The sequence below is a fragment of the Callospermophilus lateralis genome, chromosome 1, assembly GCF_048772815.1.
Source record: "Callospermophilus lateralis isolate mCalLat2 chromosome 1, mCalLat2.hap1, whole genome shotgun sequence".
In the NCBI taxonomy this organism is placed as follows: Eukaryota; Metazoa; Chordata; class Mammalia; order Rodentia; family Sciuridae; genus Callospermophilus; species Callospermophilus lateralis.
In genome coordinates, this window is record NC_135305.1 from 56147452 (window position 1) to 56165575 (window position 18124).

General features: G+C 39.9%; 1 protein-coding gene across 1 annotated transcript in view; it reads right to left on the bottom strand.

Annotated features, from left to right (window-relative positions):
* Positions 1 to 1009: 1009 nt before the first annotated feature.
* Positions 1010 to 18124, bottom strand: part of Lhfpl3 (LHFPL tetraspan subfamily member 3) — a 513012-nt gene continuing 495897 nt past the window's right edge. Inside the window, exon 3 of the mRNA XM_076862427.1 lies at positions 1010 to 1089. Coding sequence (XP_076718542.1) covers positions 1061 to 1089 — 29 coding nt within the window. The 3' untranslated portion in view covers positions 1010 to 1060. The remainder of the gene's footprint in view (positions 1090 to 18124) is intronic.

The following is an 18124-nucleotide window of genomic DNA, read 5'->3' on the forward strand; positions in this document are numbered from 1 at the left end:
GTGTAAGTATATAGTCATTTATTTCTAAGGCTATTAAATTATTATTTATTTTGTTAGTACCACTTACTATCATTTAGAAATAGGTTTAATGAAATAATTAAAAGAAACAAAAATGAATACCTGTCAGTAAATGAAATAAAGGATATGGATTTCTGATGACATGAATGGCAAAGAAATAGAAAAAAAATAAGATATTTTAGATATCTATTTATAAAGTATATTAAATTCCTATGCATATACTAGGGAGAATTAGAAAAAAGTGTTTATTTGATAGCAGCCTATATATTACACGTGAGCATCTAAGGTGAAAATGAGCTTTCTATGTTTTTTCAGAGTTCCTTGATGCCATTTCCTGACAGTTTGGGAAACCTATGTTGCTTGGGAAACTATGATGTAAAGATGTACTTCCTGTAATATACAGCTCGACAGAGTAATAGTATATGTCAGAAACACTTTCTCAGTAATAACTTGTACAGACACATTAAACTGAACACAGACTTGGTAAAAAGTTTGAAGCATTAAATCTCTTAGTAACTGAGTGGTTGTAACTAATTACACAGTGAAATAAAGGAAAAGTAGGGATGGAAAAACCAAAGGTCAGAGGCATTTCCTAAGATGCTTCCTCAATAAATGACACTTGATCAGCCTCGTGGCTATTGAGATAGGAATAATCTAGAACTAACTGCCCTTTTTTTTTTTTTATGGTATTGAAAGATTAAAGCTTTTTGTTTTCAGTTTGATTAAAAAAGGACAGTTTACAAACCTCAGTACATATGTATTTTACATGTTAATTCTAGCACATTTATATTCCTCCTCCTTAAAATATTTCCTGAATATGATTTTTTATGAATGTTATCTGATCTTATTCAATGACAGTTTTCCAATGAGCTGGTGTTTAATCCATGATCACATCTCTCTCCAGAAAATCACTTCCATCTCTGCAGATCTAGATCCATATTCATCACTGGACTCTGATCTCTCCCAAGAGTCTTCCTTCTTGATGTTGATGTACAAAAGCTGTTATTCGATTTGTTTAGCTGTTATTTGATTTGTTTTGTGCTCATTCTAGAGAATATTGGCTTAGCAGAACTGCAGAAAGGGGAGGGAAAAGAGAGAAAGGATTAGAAGGAGAGAAAAGAAAATGTTCCATTCTCTGTCAGCAAGATTTTTTTGCACAACATTCGTCATGAGAAAACACTAACAAATGGTTCAATGCACTTTAGATCTGTTACCAAAGAAGCCTTAAGTTTGAGAATTCTGTTCCATTAAATACACCGCACATCTGGGCATGATGGTGCATGCCTATAATCCCAGAGGCTTGGGAAGCTGAGGAAGGAGGAGAGAGTTCAAAGCCAGCCTCAGCAAAAGCGAGGCGCTAAGCACCTCAATGAGACCCTGTCTCTAAAATACAAAATAGGGCTGTGAATGTGGCTCAGTGGTTGAGTGTCCCTGAGTTCAATCTCCAGTACCTCCAAAACAAAACAAAACAAAACAAAACCCCACTGCACAGTCTTTCCAACAAGGAATCTTCCCTAAACCCCACATATTACCTGTATTGGGTCAAAAGTCTGGCTGCTTTGAATGAGCAAAGAATGTAGAATGATCTGAAGCATAAGATCCTCCTAATATGGAAGGTGTCTCATACATAACTTTATGTCCAAGTTATGTATGTGTGTATTTATTTTTGGTAACTGGGACTGAACCCAAGAGTATTTTACCACTGAGCTACAGCCCCAGTTCTTTTTATTGTATTTTGAAACCAAATTGCCTCCTGAGGTTGGCCTCGAACTTTGTTTTTCTTTTTTCAACCTCTATTTATTTATTTATTTTTATGTGATGCTGAGGATTTAACCCAGTGCCCCACATGTGCTAGGTGAGCGCTCTACCGCTGAGCTACAACCCCAGTCCCTGGCCTTGGACTTTTGAACCTCCCAAGTCACTGGAATTACAGGTGTGTGTCACCGTGTCCGGCCCAAATTTTATTTTATACTCAACATTTATAATAGCTACAAAAGAAATGATCATCAGGAGATCACAGTAATCATGACCTGGGCACGGTGGTGCAATCCTGTAATCCCAGAATCTTAGGGAACTGAGGCAGGAGTATCACAAGTTCCAGACCAGCATTAGCAGCTTAGTGAGATCTTGTCCAAAAATTAAAAAAAGGGACTGGGAAGGTGGCTCAGTGGTAAAGTACCCCTGGGTTCAATTCTTAGCACCGAAGGAAAAAGAGAAAGAAGTACCCCTGGGTTCAATTCTTAGCACCAAAGGAAAAAGAGAAAGAAGAAAAGAAAAAGAAAATCACCCACAAGTCCAATCACCTAGACATATCAACTGTTTTCTTCCCATGTTTGTTTCGATTCCATATGTAAACGCAAACCTATTTTATCTAGTTGGAATCATAGTATAGATGACATTTCTTATGTGCGTGGTGCTGGGGATTGAATATAGGGCCTCACACATACTAGGGAAGCACTCTACAACTGAGCTACACCCCAATCCCTATAGATTACACTTTAAACATTTTAATATTATATTAAATATAATATTAATATATTCCACTGTCTACATCATCAGCCTCAATTTCTAATGGCTGTATAATAATCCATCCTATTATCATTTCTTTCCATTCCATGCTCAATATTCCGTTCTCAACTCTTTCACCCTTGTCAGATAGATGTAGGTTTTGATTGCTTCATTATTATAAATAATGAATATCTTTATTCTTTCTTTAAAAAAATTTTTAGTTTATAGGTGGACACAATGTCTTTATTTTACTTTATGTGGTGCTGAGGATTGAACCCAGTGCCTCATGCATTCTAGGTGAGCGCTCTATCTCTGAGCCACAACCCCAGCCTAATCTATTCTTTTTCTTTTTTGCTTTTAATATCTTTATTTTTTTTGTTTTAGAATTTTTTATTAGTTTTAATTAGCTACACATGACAGTACAATGATCTTGACAAATACACTAATCTATTCTTTTAATTTTTTTCTTTAAAACAAATTCTCAGGGGATGGTTGCTTTTCTTTTCTTTTTTTTCCCTCAACAGATTAGGGACTATGTCTGGGTCCAAATGTCTAGATCATACCTATTCTTGGATAATTTTTTTTAAAAATTTATTTATATGTGACAGCAGAATGCATTAAAATTCTTATTACATATATAAAGCACAGTTTTTTCATATCTCTGGTTGTATACATAGTATCTTGGATGATTTTTGTAGACTTTGGTGGTACTGATCTGGGCTTATGGCTATCTTATATATTTTGAGGATGGGTAAATGCACCTAGCTGGCCATGGTGTGGCAGATTTGGGCTGACAAGAAATAGGCTGTCTGGTTTGTATCATATAACACTTTGAAATACAAGATAAAATTATGTTTTCTGAATGTGTGCTAGAGAAACCCCTGAAAGATTGTGTTGTTTTCAATATTCCCCCCACCCCCCGTTTTCCATCACACTTTAAAATATCTTATACACATTATGATCTTAATGAATTTGTCTCAGCAGGAGGACTCACAGTCACTTTAATGTACCCTGACTACACAGGGGATAATTGAGATATGATCATGTCATAATGATGATTGGTCTATAATGATTCTCTGAAATTGAGTCATGCTGGCAGAGGCCCTGTGGATGGGAATGCTTCCTTCAGACAATATTAAAAGCAACATAAGCAATTCATGGATTTTTACACAGTGCTATGGACAGTTCTCAACCTTGAGTGGTCTGTTCTGCTCTCAGGAGATGCTCCTGCCGGATGGAATCCAAAGTCAGATTTGTGGGTCCATGACTCCTCCATTCTGAGTATTTTTCTTTTTCTTTTTTTTTTTTTTCACTCTGAGTATTTTTCCACAGAAAACCTATACAGCTGAATGTCTGGATTTTCCAGTAAGCTCATGAAAGTACTAGCTAAGGATGGGGAAGAGGGAAGAATAGGAGGGGGTCATAAACACATGAACGAGAATATGAAATGGATATTGAACGTTGCTAGGAGATGGTGCTTATGGAAGTGCTCAGGGCTATGTATGTGTGTGATGAAGGGGAGAAGCCGGTGAGAGGGTAGTCTCCATTTTCTTGAGGTTCATACACTCCAGATTTCATGATAGAAAACCCTGCTTTGATGTGAATAATTGGTTGGCAACCATGAAACAGAGACTCCTGTTTCTCTTTCCTCAGCTCTCAGCTGCCTGGGTTTGCTTTATGACATCACACAGTGAAGGAAAAGTACGAGGCTGCCAGGGAAAAAAATATTTGTGTCTAATGCTGCACCCCAGACAGGGTGAGACCAGTCTCAGTGGGCTGGGGTGGGAGCAGCAGATGTTGGAAGGGCTTCACTGCCCAAGAGCATTGATGTCCATACCTGGGAGGAAAAGGGATTTTTCCTGACGAGTAGCTGCCTCCTTGGAAAGATGCTGAGCCTTTTATAGGAATGGAACATCTGTGTCCAATTTCATAAGAATTCTTTCCCCAACTCCCATAATCTGGGCCCACAACCCAATACCTGACAAGGGCAGGTCATTTATCAATAGCCCTTCTTGGATCTCCTGTGCCCTCCACTTGACCAAATTTCTCACTGGATCCCTCACTATAATGTCAACATTGATCAGTCAACCCTTTTCTTCCTAAAGCTCTCCTCTTCTCTGATAATTCTTAACACTGGGACCATACTCCCCAGTATCAATGGTGGATAGGGAGCTGAGGAGCAAATAGGAAAATGAGAGCATGAAGCCAGAGAGCAGGGACTAGGAGGAAGCAGGGGAGGTGCCAAGGGCTTAAAGTTCAAGGAGGTTACTCATAGGGGCATGCAGGTATGGTTGAGTGCTTCCTTACATTTTGCAGAGTAGGCACCTGGCTTACCTCACCCTGGCACTGGCCCTGCCCCTGCCCCTGAGAGCAGGCTGCTCATTGCGAGGTGTGCTGGGAATGTTTGCTTGAATTGAGTTACTTAGATACTGCTACCACTGGGTATTTTTTCTTCCTAAGTGCAGACACCACCATGCAACAAGAACCCCAGGGCATGTGAGAGTTCTGCAGTCTGCTAGGCTAAAAATAATCAGGATATTAGTTCCAGTGGTGCTCAGAACACAAACACTCCCCATATAATATCAGGAAGATACTTTACTGGGAGAGCAAAATTAGAATGCCATTACCATTATGGATGACATGCGCAGTAGAAAGTTTTCCATCGGAAGGCTTGGCAAGGGCTAGCTCTTCCAACAGATTTGTGGAGTGGGTGGAAGGAAACAAAAGGCAGGATTTTCCTCTCCAGATGTGGCCATCCCTCCTTTCGTCTTAAGGCCGTGAGACATTAGGGCAGTTTGCAGAACGGGGTGGAAATCTCAGGGTAGCTGCCCTGTAACCACTGCCTTGTAAAGTAGTCTGCTCCTTTCAGAACTTTTGCTAACATTTTCCATGCACCACGGACATTGCTTATCAGGGGAGGCAATTTAAAAGATGTCACATTCTCTCAGGTTCGTACAGAGCAGGGCTGAATAAATAAGTCATTCAGTGCTGCTTTGGATCTTTGTTCAGTCGAGTTTGACCTTGTAACATGTCATGGGCTCTCGGTTGCCCATGTTCCACTTCCAAGGGGCTCTTTGCAAATCCTTTTCGAAGCTGTCATTTGAATCACTGCTCGTGAAAGCAGCATTTATAATGGTCGCATTGTCCAGACTATCTAAGTGCTACTTTGTTGAATTTTCTATGTGTTTACTGATGTTGAAAGGTCTCCTGTGGTTGGTTTCTGCTGAATATTCCTATCTGACCTATCCAATTAGGGTCTGGAGCCCCCACGGAGAGGATAGCTGAGGGACCAGGCACTATTGAATGAGGAAAATGGCTTGATAGGAGCGGTCAGGCTTTTGGTAGAATGGCCAGGGAATCTTTGTTGTGAAAATAAGTAGGGGAGGAGTTCTGGGCCATTTGTTTCTCATTGGCTACACTAACTTCCCCATTTTCCTTGCTCGGCCTTCTCCAGCACCCACCCACAACAGGGGCCCTTGATATCCTTCATTTCTGGGAGGTGGAACATAGTCCCCTGGAAAGAATCTTGCTGTCTAGGTCCTCAGGTGCTGCAGACATGATGTACCCCACCATGATGTGACAGATTAAAGATGGCTGAAGATTCTTTGTCATTCTTTTTTATTTACTTATTATTATTACTATTTTTTTTTGTACTGGGGATTGAATGCAGGGGTGTTTAACCCCTGAGCTATATATCCCCAGATCTCCTTTAAAAATTTTTTAAATTTTGAGACAGGGTCTAAGTTGCTGAGGTTGGCCTCAAACTTGCATTCCTCCTGCCTCAGCCTTCCAAGTTGCTGGGATTACAGGCAGGCACCACTGCAACCAGCATGAATGGGCTCTTTGTCGTTCTTATTGACAGATAAAATTATGTTCCCTTCCCCTTGAATCTGGGCTTTAAAAGTCCCAGCAGTTTGTGTGTGTGTGTGTGTGTGTGTGTTTAAAAACCTCGAAACATAAAGCTTATCATCTTACCCATTTTTTTCTTTTTAAAATTTATATTAGTTATTGACAGACCTCTATTTATTTAATTGCTTATATGCGGTGCTGAGAATAGAACCCAGTGCCTCACACATGCTGGGCAAGTGCTCCACCATTGAGCCACAACCCCAGCCCCCATCTTGTCCATTTTTGAGTGTAGTACTACTATCCAATGGCATTCAGTATATTCACTATGCAATGGATTTCCTTACAAAACTGAAAACTTTGCCCATTGAACAACTCTACATTCCCCTTTCTTCTAGCCCCTCATGGTCACTATTTTACCTTCCAAATCCCTATGAATTTAGCCATTTTAGGTACCTCATATTACTGCAATAACACAGTATTTATGTTTTTCTGATTGGTTCATTCATGCAGCCTAATGTCCTCAAGGCTTATTCATGTTGTAGTATATTATAGAATTTCCTTATTTTTAAAGGCTAAATAATATTCCATTGTATGTCTATAATGGATTTTGTTTATCCATTCATCTGTTGATGGAACTTCGGGTGACTTCTATCCCTTGGCTATTGTGGATGGTGCTGCTGCCCTGAACATAGGTTTGCAAATATAATAGACCCTGTTTTCCGTTCTTTGGGATATGTACTCAGAAGTGGGATCATCACATCCCATGGTAGTTTTCTTGAGGAATCTCCACACCCTTTCCTATGGTGGGTGCATAATTTCACAAACCCACCAACTGTGTACAGTGGTTCTTGGTTTCTTCTAGTTTCACTAATACTTGTCATTTTATGTGTTTTAAGAAATAGTACCACTGTATCTGTTAGGGCATGAAGTGATATCTCATGATGGTCTTGACTTGCATTTCTCTGATGTTTAGTGATGTGGAGCATCTTTTGAGTATTGTGATACCTGACTGCCCTTCTGGAGTGACCACATGGAGAGGCCCTGGTGCTCTGGGGAGCAGGAGACAGACCCAGGTGAGTGAAGCTTTCCAGCTGTCCCCGTCAAGGAGCCTTCACGTCAGCGAAACCATCTCGACCCTGCAGTACCACCCAGCCACCAACCAAATGACACCAGACGACTCTAGTTGATGCTACATGGAGTAGAAGAATCGCCCAGCGGAACCCTTTCCAAATTGCTGACCCAAACAATTGTGAAATAAAATAAAAATGGTTATTGTTTTAAACTGCTAAGTTTTGGGGTACTTTGTTATACAGTTACAGACACTTGGAGTAGTGGACAAATGCCCTCTTCTTTGACAGTGGTTTAGGTTTGTTGTATTAAGTAGATTGTAATGCCAGGTGTGGTTGGCACACTTCTCATAGGTCAGAAAGTGAGCTACTGCTCTTAACTCATTTTCCTTCCTGACATACAACTTCTAGAAGAGCAATAGCTCAACCTGCGACCTCCACTTCTTGGTCTATCTACAGTCTCTCCTTGGGCCATCATTTGTCCCACAAGCAGACTAACTGCTCACCACATCCTGTTGGTATGCATTAAGGTATAATAGGGACTCTGATTTCAGATTGATCCACATTAGCTTTATAGATGGTTAGAGGTTCTGAATTTGTTGTAGTTATTTGTCTTTCTGTAATTGATCAGTGGATTGGTGAAGACCTGGGTCCATTGTCATTGCTGGTCTTTACTTGCATGCCACGCCCACAGTCCCTCACTGCAATGAAGTCAGGAGGTAGCTGGAGAGGAAGCCATACTCTAATTACCAGCCCTTCTATATTTTCTAACACCTCTTACCTTAACCAAAGGGCCACACAGTATTTTTATTGAGACAGGGTCTCAATTTTATTTGAGACAGGGTCTCACTAAGTTTCCCAGACTGGGCTTAATCTTTCTATCCTTAGCCAAGCATCTGGGATCCAGGTGGGTGCCACCATGCCTGGCTTTTATCACTTAGTGAGAGAGAGAGAGAGAGAGAGAGAGAGAGAGAGAGAGAGAGAGAGAATTTTAATATTTATTTTTTAGTTATCGGCGGACACAACATCTTTGTATGTGGTGCTAAGGATCAAACCTGGGCTGCATGCATGCCAGGTGAGCGTGCTACCACTTGAGCCACATCCCCAGCCCTGTCACTTAGTTTTAAAAGTTCCCACCTGAGACAGCTGGGGGACACTTTCTTTCCTCCTTTCTTCCCAAGGGGGTTCTTCTCCTTCTCTTTGTGTTTTCTACCTTTCTCACTGGGTCTCTTTTTTTCTTTCTCTGTCTCCTTCTAATGACTTTCTGATCTGATGGACTGATTTCAACACTGGAAGGATGGAGGATAAGTGGATAAGTGCTAAAGCTGTTCTGACCACTTAGGTAGAACTTCTTTGCTGGGAAGGAGCAAAAAATAGCCTGAGCACCAGGCCTCCACTATTTCATGCTCTTCCTGTAGGCAATGGAGTTTGACAACACACACGCTTCTCAGAAGTCATTTAGGAGAAGGAATATTGAATAATTCATGAATATCTCTTCTTCTTCTTCCCCCTCTATTCCCCATGAAGGAATACTGTGGAACCTATGAAAAGCAAGAATACGTAGTAGGCCTCACCCATGCACTGTGAATAGGGTGTGGCTGCTGGTTTATGAATCCTAATAATTTCCACTGACATTCTTTACTTAAAGTCATTCCATTTTTTTCTATTGGCCAAAAGGTGTTCACTGCTGAAGTTCAAGAGACAGGTGGAATGCAGGGTAGAGTGTAGTATCCTCAGTGCAGGTCACAAGAACTAATAGACCAGGGGATCTGAAAGTGCCTTTCCTATCTCAGCAACTTCTGTGACCTCTCCTGAATTTTTCATTCCATAAAATAGATCATGCTCTGACACTTCACCACGTGGTCATAACAATCCATTAAAAACAGAAATAAAAGGAAAACTAAATGGGGTATTACTACACGTGGAATTGTACATCATGAAATCCAAATATGAACTGGCTTCTCATATCAAAAATTCATCTGTCTGTTGCCACTGAATATTCAGCCTCACACATTTTCCTCTTGAAATGTAAAAGAATCAAAGTAACGCCATTTTGTTCTGACCTGACTCCATTTTATGCTTGCTTAAAATGTTTTCTTTACAGCCTCCTGTCAGCTGTATCTATGTTGACACTACAGTAGGTTCTTCCTGAGTCCCTGACGATGGCCCTGATGTATAACAAAAATGACTGTAAAATGTATACTCAAAATTCTCTCGTGTAATCAAAATGTATAATCTCAACAAGGTCTTTTCTGACCTATACTCTTGTGGTTTTTGCTTTTATAAACTCTGTATTTCCAAAATTCAGGTGCTGAGAGTTCTTTGAGGCACTAGCCCACTCCCATCACTTGCTCGACTTGCTCATTAAAGGATCTTTTTCCCTCCCAATTTGGCTCAATATGCATTGTGGTGTGTAATTCTCCACTAACTCCATTAACGCTCTCAGCTCCTCTCCTTTCTATGTGGGAGACCACCAACAATGAATTAGTTGGTTGTTCTGTATTCTGTCCCTCTCTCTCTTCCTGCCTGAGCTACTCTCTCTCAACAAGGTCTGTCTATCAGCTTTCTTCCCCTTTCCAACACCATCTTTTTTTTTAATATATATTTTTTAGTTGTAGATGAACACAAATTATTTTATTTGTTTATTTTTATGTGGTGATGAGGATCAAATCCAGTTCCTCACATGCTAGGCAATCGCTGTACCACTGAACCACAACCCTAGCCCCCAACACCATCTTGAGAGTCAATCAGTCTCCTTGATAATATCTTACACAGTTAATAGTTATGTGTGGATATTTGGAGCCGTTCTCCCTTAAAACCCTAACTTTACCATTTATTGGCTGGGTAACTGCAGAGAATTTTTTTTTTAATCTGTATGTCAATTTCCCTATTCAAAAGATAGGGAAGCCCTTTCTGAAGATTGATCAAAATTGATACTTATATTTGTGACTTTGTGTGCAAACCTGGCACATAGAAAGAGTGCAGTAAATACTGGCAGTATTTTTTTTTTAAATGCATACTGGTTTAAGCATCACTAACTCATTCGAGAAATGCTATACATATATGTTATCCAGCAAATCATGTATTTAATTTTTCCTGTGACAGGATGGCCCAATGGTTCAGATATGGAACAGTGGAACCAGACTGTCTGGTTGTGGCCAGCTTGATTGCTCACCAGCTCTGTGTCCTTTGGCTCATACCTGGCCCAGTTTCTTCAATGCAGCTGTGTCTCACCTCCTGCATAGTGCTGCTGTGAGCATTATGTACATTACGGCACATAGCAAGTCCATGATATATTAACTATGCCTGTCATTTGTGTGATTATTATCATTTGGAGTGGAATTTTTACCTTGATGTTGCAAAGACAAATAAAAATTTAAAACAAGAGGCTTAATTCTTCCTGTTGAAAGTAAAGGAAGAGAGGGTTGGGGTTGTGGCTCAGAGGTAGAGTGCTCGCCTACCATGCATGAGGCACTGGGTTTGGTCCTCAGCACCACATAAAAATAAAAAAGATTTTGCATTCACCTATAACTAAAAAATATTTAAAAAAAAAGAAAATAAGGGAAGAGAGTTACATTCCTTTTCTTAGAGTGTTTACTTTAGAAAACTTGCAAGTTATTTCTCTGATTTCTTAGAAATAAGTATAAATCTTCAATGGAGTTTTACTCAGCCATAAAGAAGAATGAAATTATGCCATTTTTCAGGAAAATGGATAAAGGTAGTAACGTTTTGAGAACATTGTGTTAAGCAAAATAAACCAGGATTCCCATGTTTTCTCTCATATATGGAAGCTAGAGAGGAAAAAGGAAAAGAAAGGTGATGGTAGGGATCTCATGGAAATTAAAGAGAGATTAGTAGAGTGGAGAAAGGGATCAGGGGAGTGTGGAGGGGAGGAAAAGGAGAAATGGAATTGGTCAAATTATACTGTCATATCATGTACATGTACGAATATGTCATAATGAATCCCACCATTATATATAGTTGTAATGCACCAATAAAACAGAGGAAAAAAACACTTTAACAGGAAAAAAAAAAGAAAAGAAGAAGAAAGAAAAAGAAATATGTGAATCATTTAAGAAACTAAGACTGTTACCAGCTTTTTTTTCCCTTAAATATTTCTTTTTAAGTTTTAGGTGGACACAATATCTTTATTTTACATTTATGTGGTGCTGAGGATTGAACCCAGCACCTTGCGCATGCTAGGTGAACACTCTAACACTGAGCCACAACTCCAGCTCCCTCTTGCCAGCTTTTTGATCCAGGACTGTCTATCTTTCCTTTTGTGCAGTGCTGGGGATTAAACCCAGGGCATCACACTTGGTAGGCAAGCCCTCTCCCACTGAGCTACATCCCCAGCCCCAGGAATGTCTTTCTGAAGGAACCTGGAGCCATCTCTTTCAACTGTAAACATCAAGGGTGCAAGTATTCCTGTTTCCCAGTGGAAAACCTTCCTAGTTACCCAGTGGCATCTTTTTGATACTCCTGGGATTAAAGCTAGGGGTGCTTTACCACTGAGCCATATCCCCAGCCCTTTCTATTTTCTATTTTGAGACAGGGTCTCCCTAAATTGCTTAGGGCCTTCCCCAAAATGCTGAGGCTGACCTTGAACTTGTGATCCTCCTGCAGTAGCCTCCCCAGTCACTAGGATTACAGACAGGCATGTATCACTATGCCCAGCTATTTTTTTTTTTTTTTTTTTTAATTTTGAGACAAAGTCTCTCTAAGTTGCTTAAGGTCTCTCTAAGTTACCAAAGCTGGCCTCAAACTTTTGGTCCTGCTGCCTCAGGCTCCCAAGTCACTGGGATTATAGGTGTGCACCATCACACCTGAACTGGTTGAATTTTTATTCAAAAATCAAATTATTTTCTTTGTCTACTATCTTTATGGATAGTTTTTTTTTCTGGTTTGAGAGATTTTAATTATATTACCTGGAGAGTGTAGATAGACATTTCTGTATTTGAGCATTTAGTTGCTTTATTTAATAGTTATCCTCCTTAAGCATAGAATTTATAATAGGAAAAGGACTACCTTTTGAAAATTTCTCAGAGAGAACTAGAATCAGCTCTATTAATAAGCAGATTACTAATAATTGCTTGTAAAAACCCATTTGATGTTTCCCTTTCTCCTTTCTAACTACTCCACAAGCCTCAGCAAGACATAACTCTTTAAAACAGAATCTCATTCTCTCCTCCAGGAAGCTGTGTGGCTTTTGTTCCTTAGTACACAGACCTATGGTTTTGAATGAGTCTTTAGTAGGAAGGGAGCTCTGGATCCGAAGGCTTTACATGTCTTTATTATCACACATTCAATAGTCCTTGTCCTAATCACTGGAATGGAAGTCTGTTGTGATAAAATATGACATTCAAATATGATGCATACTTTTTCTCCAGACTAAAGAAAAGTGGACCACAGATTGCAGAAGGCAGTTTATAATCAAGATCTAGTGAGGCCTGCCCTCCCACCAGAGAAGTAACTAAGAATTAGAGCATTTAGTAGCTGTGTAAACCCATCACGAACATTGGAGAGCCACAGATTTGAGAAGTGGAAAGACAGAGATAGCCTGAATTGCAGAATTTTAGGATTTTCTAAAATGCATAAGTACAGATATTTTAGAAGAGCCTCGTTATTAGTCAGTACTTCTGGTTGCTTTGCACAGTAGCCCATGAGGCCACCTATGGCTTTTTTTTTTTTTTTTTTTGGTGGTGCTAGGGATTAAACCCAGGATCTCGTGCATGTGAGGCAAGCACTCTACCAACTGAGCTATATCCCCAGCCCTCCTGTGGCCTTCTTCTCTTTCTCTGCCAGCCCCTCAGACTGTTCTCTGGCCTCTGATTATAAATAGGCTGGGTGCAACTCTGGGCCTTTGCTCCTCCTGTGGGAAATGCCCTTCCTCTAGTTTTCCAATGGACGCGAAGCCTGCTCAAAGTTTCACATCCCATCCTGATTTGCTTCCTGGGGAGATATTTCCTGAACTTTTCCCTTCCCTGTTTTTGGTTTCCATTTTGCCCTTTCACCTCTTATCAGACTGAATTTTGTCTCCCCCAATTCACATGTTGGATCCTGACTCCAATGTGACTGTATGTGGAAGTAGGGCCTTGAAGGAAGCAAATAAAGTTAAGTGAGGTCTTAAGCTGGGACCTTGATTCTATAGGACTGGTGTCTGTACAGGAAAAGGAAGAGACTCCTGGGGTGTGTGTGCACAGAGAAAAGGCCATGTGAGGACATAGCAAGAGGACCACCACCTGTAAGCCAAGGAAAGGCCTCAGTAGAATCCAACCCTGCCATTCCTCCATCTTGGACTTCCAGCCTCCAGAACTGTGAGAAAATAAATTTCTGCTGTTTAAGTCACTCACTCTGTGGCATTTTGTTATGGTGGTCCTAGCTTACTAAAACAAGCATTGACTATACTTACCTGATTTTTGCAAGTAAATATCCTGAGACACAGAGAGATGAAACAATTTGCCCAAAGTCACCCAGTTAGTTAGCTGAAGAGCTGGGGTTAGAATCTAGTTCTTCTGACCTAGATTGGTGTTTGGTCCCTACTGGTTTTCAGGTTGTGTCTCCTTGTCCCCCCTAAAAACTTTTTCAAGTGAATCTTTTGGGAATCCCAGTTCTGAATGCAAAACAGACTTGGGTGCATTGGCTCCAACTAGGGGCTCAGATCTCCACCCTTCCAGGCCTTTCCCTCTGCCCCTCATCTGTGTTTCACCACCATAGTGAAACATTGAGGGAATCTAGTTTGAAAACTACTCTTTATCCCTCTGCTTCCTCAACACAGTATCACAAATACAGCATCACAAATCTTGCCAATTTGCCAGTTTTCTCACACTGACTTAAAGCATTAGAAACCTGTGGTGAGGTAGGAAGGCTAACTGCCACAGTTGAGGATAAGATCAGCTGGCCTGGGGGAGAGATGATTAGGATTTCAGAGAAGGAAAGGTCAACACCATGGAGTTGGCTCTATCCTGGGGTGATAATAAAGAAAGACTTCAACATTTACAGCGAATCTTCCAGAATCCAGGTGTTTCCCAACCCTGGCCTGGGATGTATTTTGTATGTTAGAACTATCCAAATATGCAAATAGCTTCATCCTGAGGTGCATGAAAGTTTTCAGTAGGGTATCTTGGTGATAACCGGAAGCAAATACTATGGCTTTAGGAAACCCTGCTTCAGATATTGGACTTCATAAATGTTGTATGGCCAAGGACAATGTTTTTTATAATTGTTTTTCTCTTCTTCTTTGTTTTTTCATATAAGGGATTGAACAAACCCACTTTACCACTAAGCTACAATCTTACTTTTTTATTTTTTATTTTGAGACAGGGTCTCGCTAAGTTGCCTAGGACCTCACTAAGGTTGCTGAGGCTGGCTTTGAACTTGGAATCCTCCTGTCTTACCTTTCCAAATTGCTGGGCTTACAGGCTTGAGCCTCCATGCCTGGCTTCTAATTGTTTTTCTAATTGTGCCTTCTTGGATCTCAATTACCTGGGTATTTGGGAATGTGCAGATTCAGGGTCCCTATGGAACCTGAATCAATATTTTTTTTTCATTTTTGTTTTGGTACTGGGGATTGAACTCAGGGCACTTAACCACAAGCCATATCTATCGCCCTTTTTAAAAAAGGGCTATTTTACTAGAGACAGGGTCTTGCTGAGTTGCTAAGTGCCTCACCAATTTGCTGAGACTGGCTTTGAACTCACGATTCTCCTGCCTCAGCCTCCCAAGCTGCTGAATCTTGATAGCACCTGAACTTTAGAAGCAGAGAAAAGTTTTAATCCTGGGTGGGCTATTTTCTAGCTATGGCTAATATATTTTACTTGCCCTGGCTTTGTTTGTCTCATCGGTAAAGTGAACATAACACGTTTTACAAGGTGATATTGAGGAATGACACTCACCCTCCATGGGAAGAGATAGGAAATAAAACAGAGTAGAAATGAGAGAAAAAAAAAAAAGTTTCTAAGACCTTCCTATGAAATTTTTTCTTATTTTAACAAAGAGTAAAACAAAATTTCCATATAATTTCTTAGTGATTATTTGTAAAGATGCACTTGAGGATTTTACAAGTGCCAATGACAATGTCCCAGTGCTGAATCTACAACTGTGTTTGGTTTTAAACCCCCCATGAGGATCATTTTCTATTTGGTGGATGTTATCATACCTTGAGTTAAATCATGTCCCTGGTAAGGACATCTTCTCACAAAATTTAGAAATCAGCTGTGTTTGTGTTCACTGAGAGATCTTTGGGACTTTAAGGATCCTCTAAGAGGACAAGAACTACCCCTTTACTGAGCCCTAATTGGCAGCCAGGTACTGTGCTAAGTACTTAATGTACATTTTGCTATTCAATCTCTATAAATACCTCTAAGTGGCAAGTGATATAATTATTTCTATTTTATTTATTTGTGGTGCTGGAAATTGAACCCAGGGCTTTGCATACATGGTAGGCAAGTGCTCTGCCACTGAGCTGTAATCATAGTCCATTAATTCCATTTCACCAATGAGAAAATGAATTCAATGATCATGACTCTGAGTAATAACCACATCATGGTAAGGATAAAAAGAGGCAGAGGCAGACAAGATTTAGCTCTGCCAGTTTCTTGAGCATTCTACTTTTGAGTCCTCCCCTAGACAATTCTGAGTCCTGAGATGGACTTGTCTACATTCTTCCTCTGCTCTGGACAGAGAGAGACTGGGGTCTTAATTAATATTGGGTTGTGAACTTGAAGTCCAAAGAATAGCATTTAATAAATATTTATAAAAATGCTCTGAATACACTATGATAACAATATGAAAAAGTTGTATGCATGAGATTGTTTATCACAGGAAAAAAAGTTATAAGTAACTTTAATGTCCTAATAAGAGACTGGTTAAATAAGTTGTGGTACTTTTATATTGCCATTTAAAATGAGTGCATAGATCTGTATTAAAGAGCGACATCTATGACATTAACAAAAAAAGCAGAATAAGAAATAGTGTGTATAATCTGATTCTATTTTTAAAAATCAAGTAATGGGGCTGGGGATGTGGCTCAAGCGTTAGCGCGCTCGCCTGGCATGCGTGCGGCCAGGGTTCGATCCTCAGCACCACATACAGACAAAGATGTTGTGTCCGCCAAATACCGAAAAATAAATATTAAAATTCTCTCTCTCTCCCTCTTTCTCACTCTCTCTCACTCTTTCAAAAAAAAAAATCAGCTTTGAATGGTAGATTTAGGAGGTTTCTCACTTTTTGAAGGACCTTCAGATATTCAGAAAAAAATATGAATTTTCTTCTTTTTCTTTTGTAGTAAGCTGGCAAATGTTACTTTTATAACTAGGGAGAAATGTGCTATTATTTTGAAAATTAAATGCCTTGGAAAGAAACTAAAGTGAAACATTTTACCATTTTCAGTGTCTTCATGGATTTGTACTTGCTTCCCTAAATGAGTGATTAGGAGATGGTCTGAACACTCTGAGCCTAACAAAGGGACAACCAAACCATGTCTTCCTTCCTTCCTCCCTCCCTCCCTTCTTCCTATTTTTATATTTTTTATTTTCATATTAGGTCCTAAGTTGCAGAGGCTGTCCTCATACTTGCAATCTTCCTGCTTCAGCCTCCTGAGTCACTGAGATTACAAGCATGCACCATTGCACCCAGCAAACACTCTTTTTTTTTTTAAAAAAATTAATTATTAGTACATATTGATTATACAAATTAATTGGTTTTACTGGGACATTTTCATATGCATACAATGTCCTTTTCACAATGCATTTTTGTTGAATGAATGAATGGATACTGAAAAGAACATCTTCCATCAATATGCAGAGTATTATAAAATAACTCTTTCATAAGGACTGGAAGAAGTCATAACTTAGAAAAGTCATAACTTAGAAAAGAGTAACTTCTAATTTATTTTTTCTCAAGACTCCTGGAAGCAGGATTAACTTGTGTTCAGTGATTCTGTGAGTGTAATGAGATCCCAGGATCAAGGCAGAGCAGGTCCAGAGTTAAGTTACTGTAAGAGTTGTCCCCTGCAGACATTTCCCATCAACCTGTCTACACCATATCTCTTTTCTTCATTATTCTTGCCTTTGGTGGCTGTCACAGATAGGGCTGAATAATGCTCCTGGCAGCACATACCATTTCTCTTTTTGTCCATTGCTTGTTCACTGTAATAGGACATTCTTCTTACACAGACAGGGAACAGATTTCTGGTTCTCAGGAAGGCTTCCAACTTTAGCCAATCCTTGATTTTATTTGTGATTCAAGGGAATGACTCTGGGCCAGTGCACGTGAATATTAACTAAGGATGGCACATACCTGTAACCCTGGCTACTCAGGAGGCTGGGGCAGAAAGTTCGAGGCTAGCTTGAGAAATTTGATGGGACTCTGTCTCAAAATAAAAAATAAAAAGGGGCTGGGGATGTGGCTCGGTGATAGAGTACCCCTGGATTCAATCCCCAGTGCCATTACTAAAAACAAAAACAAAAAACAAAAAACATAAGCATCATTCAAATTAGACCTGAATTTAAACTGGATGACTCTTATATGAGAGGATAGCTGAGGGCACATAGGTGAGGCACCCAGCTCTGCAGAGTGGCTCAGCAGCTTTCTCTTTATCCTACGATAGATGTGTCAGTAGCCATGGTAGAAATACTACTATGGAAGAATAACAAACCCAACCTTCAGTAACCACCTACTTT